Below are 5000 nucleotides of genomic sequence, written 5' to 3' on the forward strand. Positions count from 1 at the left end.
TAACTGCACAAAGTGTGCCTCCCCATTCACTTGAATAGGAAAATAGCTGCCCGATAACTGCCCAAAGTCCGTTACCAAGATGGCCGCCGAGTGCCTACAAGGACATTGGCTGTAGCTAGATGCCCTACGGAGCGCCACATTTCCCTGCTGTGTCAGTGACTTCACACATCCCACGCTCAACTGGCCAATTTCACTCTGCTCACTCCCACGCCAACACACAAGCTTCAATAACTAACCAGTGCTAGAGCTTCCAGTGGTCTCAATAACTAACCAGTGCTAGAGCTTCCAGTGGTCTCAATAACTAACCAGTGCTAGAGCTTCCAGTGGTCTCAATAACTAACCAGTGCTAGAGCTTCCAGTGGGGCAGCCGTGGCCCACTGGTTAGCACTCTGGACTTGTAACCGGAGGGTTGCTGGTTCGAGCCCCGACCAGTGGGTCGTGGCTGAAGTGCCCTTGAGCAAGGCACCTAACCCCTCACTGCTCCCCGAGCGCCGCTGTTGAAGCAGGCAGCTCACTGCGCCGGGATTAGTGTGTGCTTCACCTCACTGTGTGTTCACTGTGTGCTGTTTGTGTTTCACTAATTCACGGGTTAAATGCAGAGACCAAATTTCCCTCACGTATATATATATATATATACCCAAAGTATATATACTTATACAGTGGTCTCAATAACTAACCAGTGCTAGAGCTTCCAGTGGTCTCAATAACTAACCAGTGCTAGAGCTTCCAGTGGTCTCAATAACTAACCAGTGCTAGAGCTTCCAGTGGTGTCAAGGCCACCATCACCCAAACTCAACAGATTTAAGACAGCTCCTGGAGACATCAGACATTTTGAGGATTTGAGATGACCACAGACTCACTCGAGGGGATGAGAGCGCCCTCTTCAGGGCTGGAGGACCCCTTCATGGCCTGCTTGAACTGAGCCACTCCTTGGACCACGTTGCGCACTTTGGTCCACATGAACAGACCGCTGCGGTTCTGACTGGGCCAGGTGCTCTCCAGAACCGCCTGAGAGAGAGAGAGAGAGGGAGAGGGAGGGAGAGAGAGAGAGAGAGAAAGAGAGAGAGAGTGTGAGAGTATACAGTAAGGCAGAGGATAACAATACCAGGGATAGAGGGACACATCTAGAGACATAGAGTTGGTTAACAAGCACAGATTTATTGGGGGCATTAATCATCTTGGCACTGTGCAGAGGACCTCTGGTGAGCTACAGGTCCTCATTATTCAGCATGTGTGTGTGTGTGTGTGTGTGTATGGAGTGTGAATATGTGTGTGTGTGTGTGTGTGTGTGTGTGTGTGTGTATGGAGTGTGAATATGTGTGTGTGTGTGTGTGTGTGTGTGTGTGTATTTGAGAGTGTGTGTGTATGTGTATGGAGTGTGAATATGTGTGTGTCTGTGTGTGTGTGTGTGTGTGTCTATGTGTGCTCATGTCTGTTTGCCAATGTGTGTGTATGCAGTGTCACCAGGGCCTGGGAACTACATGGGAGAAAAGCTCAGAAACAAATCAGCCAGTGAGACTAGTTTACTGCTCAACCACACACTCCTCAATTCCATCAGAGAGGGGTGTGTGTGTGTGTTACATTGTTGCAGTAACCATAGGTGATATGTGTGTGTGTGTGTGTGTGTGTATGTGTGTGTGTGTGTGTGTGTGTGTGTGTGAGTGTTACCTTGTTGTAATATCCGTAGGTGATTGTGTGTGTGTGTGTGTGTGTGTGTGTGTGTGTGTGTATGTGTGTGTGTGTGTGTGTTACCATGTTATAATATCCGTAGGTGATTGTGTGTGTGTTACCTTGTTATAATATCCGTAGGTGATTGTGTGTGTGTGTGTGTGTGTGTGTGAGTGTTACCATGTTATAATATCTGTAGGTGATTGTGTGTGTGTGTGTGTGTTACCTTGTTATAATATCTGTAGGTGATTGTGTGTGTGTGTGTGTGTGTGTGTTACCTTGTTATAATATCCGTAGGTGATTGTGTGTGTGTGTGTGTGTGTGTGTGTGTGTGTGTTACCTTGTTATAATATCCGTAGGTGATTGTGTGATTGTGTGTGTGTGTGTGTGTGTGTTACCTTGTTATAATATCCGTAGGTGATTGTGTGATTGTGTGTGTGTGTGTGTGTGTGTGTGTGTGTGTTACCTTGTTATAATATCCATAGGTGATTGTGTGTGTGTGTGTGTGTGTGTGTGTGTGTGTGTGTGTGTGTGTTACCTTGTTATAATATCCGTAGGTGATGGCGTTGGGTTGGACACCAGCCTTTTTCATCTCCATGTGCACTCTGACGGCCATGACGGGCATTCCCCACAGACCACACAGCTGCATGACCACACGGTAGCACACCTATACACACCCACACACACACAGATCAGTACAATAACATATTTACAAGTCACAGAGTGTGAACACAATAGAAAGAAACACAGCACATTGTAGACACTACTGCATAGAAGTATCCAAGCACACACACACACACCTCATCCAGCATCTGCACCTCTGTGGTGTTTAAGCATTACATTGTAGGCCTGCTGCATGGCTCACGCTCACACACACATACACACACACACACACACACACACACGCACGCATGCGCACACACACAGACAGACACACGCACCCGCACACACACACACACAGACAGACAGACAGACAGACAGACAGACAGACAGACAGACAAACACGCACATGCACGCGCACACACACACACTCACACAAACACACACACTCACACACACAAACACAAACACACACAAACACACATACTCACCTCGTCCAGCATCTCCACCTCGGAGGTCCTGAGTTTGAGCAGCACGTTGAAGGCCTGCTGCATGGCGCGGGTCTTGGAGTGGGCGGAGCGAACGCTGGCAGGCAGGCAGATGAACCACATGCTGTAGCAGTGGCTGATCAGACAGCGCGCCCACAGCGGGGGGTTGCTATAGTGACGCCTCGCCATCTTCACCGCCAGTTTGATCTCCTGCAACGGGGGCCGCCAGTCATGTTTACAAACACACATCACACACATACAGGGTAAATAAATAAATAAGTAAATGAAATACAAATAAATACAAATTATATAGGTACAAATTTTAGTAATGGCTAATTAGCAATGTTTCCCAGTTCCTAGTTCCAGTTCTGTGCTGCTGGTTGACAACAGTAAAGCTAATGCTAACGCTAACGCTATGGAAAACAACTGTTCACACACCAAGATGACCATGAGCATGTTTTAGCAAGTGTGATGAGTATAAACCACACAAATCACATGCTTACTCAGACCCTCTATACGTGTGTGTGTGTGTGTGTATGTGTGTGTGTGTGTGTGTGTGTGTGTCTGATTATCCAGTTAATGCATGGGGGCAGTTAATATGGTATTAATATGGTTTTGTTTCTTTTAACTTGCATAAAACACTGTCCTGTGGCTTATTACACAATACACAGGAAATTACTGTAGTGTATCTGAGTGGGTGTGTCTGTGTATGGTTGAGTCTCCGTCTGTGTGCATGTATATGTGTGTGTGTGTGTGTGTGTGTGTGTGTGTGTGTGTGTGTGTGTGTGTGTGTGTGTGTGTGTGTGTGTGTGTGTGGTTACGTGTTGCGCGTGTGTGCACATTTCCCTGGAAAGTGCTCCGCCTTGAGTCTGAGTCCCAGTGAACAATGTCCAGACACACACACACACACACACACACACACACACACACACACTGCGAGATCCAGACTTCATATACCACATCCTGCACTTCCACCCACACACTGAGTATGTGTGTTCAGAGATCTTGTCATCTGCTGAGATTGCCAGTGTGTGTGTGTGTGTGTGTGTGTAGATATATCTTGTCATCTGCTAAAACTGGCAGTGTGTGTGTGTGTGTGTGTGTGTGTGTGTGGATATGTGCATGTGTATGCGTGTGTGGATGTGCATGTGTGTGTGTGTGTGTGTGTGTGTGTGTGTGTGTGTGTGTGTGTGTGTGTGTGTGGATATCTGTGTGGATGTGCGTGTGTGGATGTGCATGTTTGTGTGTGTGTATAAGTGCACGTTTGTGCGTGTGTGGATGTGCATGTGTGTGTGTGCATGGATATATGTGTGGATGTGCGTGTGTGGATGTGCATGTGTGTGTGTGTGTGAGTGTGTGGATATGTGAATCTATGTGCGTGGATATGTGCATGTGTGTGTATGGCCATGTGCAGATATGTGCATGTGTATGTGTGTGGATATGTGTATGTGTGTGTGTGTGTGTGTGGATATGTGTATGTGTGTGTGTGTGTGTGTGTGTGTGGATATGTGTGTGTGTGTGTGTGTGGCTATGTGCGCGTGCTCGCGCGCGTGTGTGTGGATATGTGCGTGTATGTGTGTGAGTGAATATATCTTGTCATCTGTTGGGATTGGAAGCCCTGAGGTGTCACCAGTGGGGTAGGCAGATGGCATCACTGAGACCCAAATGATTATATCTGGAGCTACGCTGGTGCATTATGGGCTGTTGCATTGTGGGAGGATTATATCTGGAGCTACGCTGGTGCATTATGGGCTGTTGCATTGTGGGAGGATTATATCTGGAGCTACGTTGGTGCATTATGGGCTGTTGCATTGTGGGAGGATTATATCTGGAGCTACGCTGGTGCATTATGGGCTGTTGCATTGTGGGATGATTGTGGGCAAACTGCGGACAATCGAGTATGCTGCAAGGAATTGTGGGATAATGCGATACTGGGTGGCGTATGGACCAGGAAGTGTAGTGCACTGTCAGTATATATATCTATGGGGGCACCCAATGTCTAGCAGGTGCAAGATGTAGTTAAGTACTATCGGATGTTGATGGGGACCTCGATAATCAGTGTGTGTTCTGCAGGGAATCATGGGACATTGGTCAGCTACAGTGTAGTTTTGTATGTAAAAACTCACTGGAGGGGCATTCGTTGGTCAAATAAAATAAAATATTTTTATAGTTTGAGTGTGCAACGACACTTTTTTTTCTTTGTTTGTTTGAAGTCTTTAATGAGTTGGTCATCACCTTAGCAAG

General features: G+C 47.0%; 1 protein-coding gene across 3 annotated transcripts in view; it reads right to left on the reverse strand.

Moving 5' to 3' along the window:
- dennd4c (DENN/MADD domain containing 4C) overlaps positions 1–5000 on the reverse strand; it is a 73761-nt gene that overhangs the window by 14847 nt on the left and 53914 nt on the right. For all 3 annotated transcript variants that reach the window (XM_076288538.1, XM_076288537.1, XM_076288539.1), the window contains 3 exons: positions 2760–2966; positions 2207–2335; positions 861–1008 (listed from right to left, as the gene is read on the reverse strand). In XM_076288538.1, the coding sequence (XP_076144653.1) occupies positions 861–1008; positions 2207–2335; positions 2760–2966 (484 nt within the window). The remainder of the gene's footprint in view (positions 1–860; positions 1009–2206; positions 2336–2759; positions 2967–5000) is intronic.

This window comes from Alosa pseudoharengus, unplaced genomic scaffold, assembly GCF_046254945.1.
Source record: "Alosa pseudoharengus isolate Yale_2024_CS ecotype anadromous, Long Island Sound unplaced genomic scaffold, YU_APseudo_1.1 YU_APseudo_1.1_scf_17, whole genome shotgun sequence".
NCBI lineage: Eukaryota > Metazoa > Chordata > Actinopteri > Clupeiformes > Clupeidae > Alosa > Alosa pseudoharengus.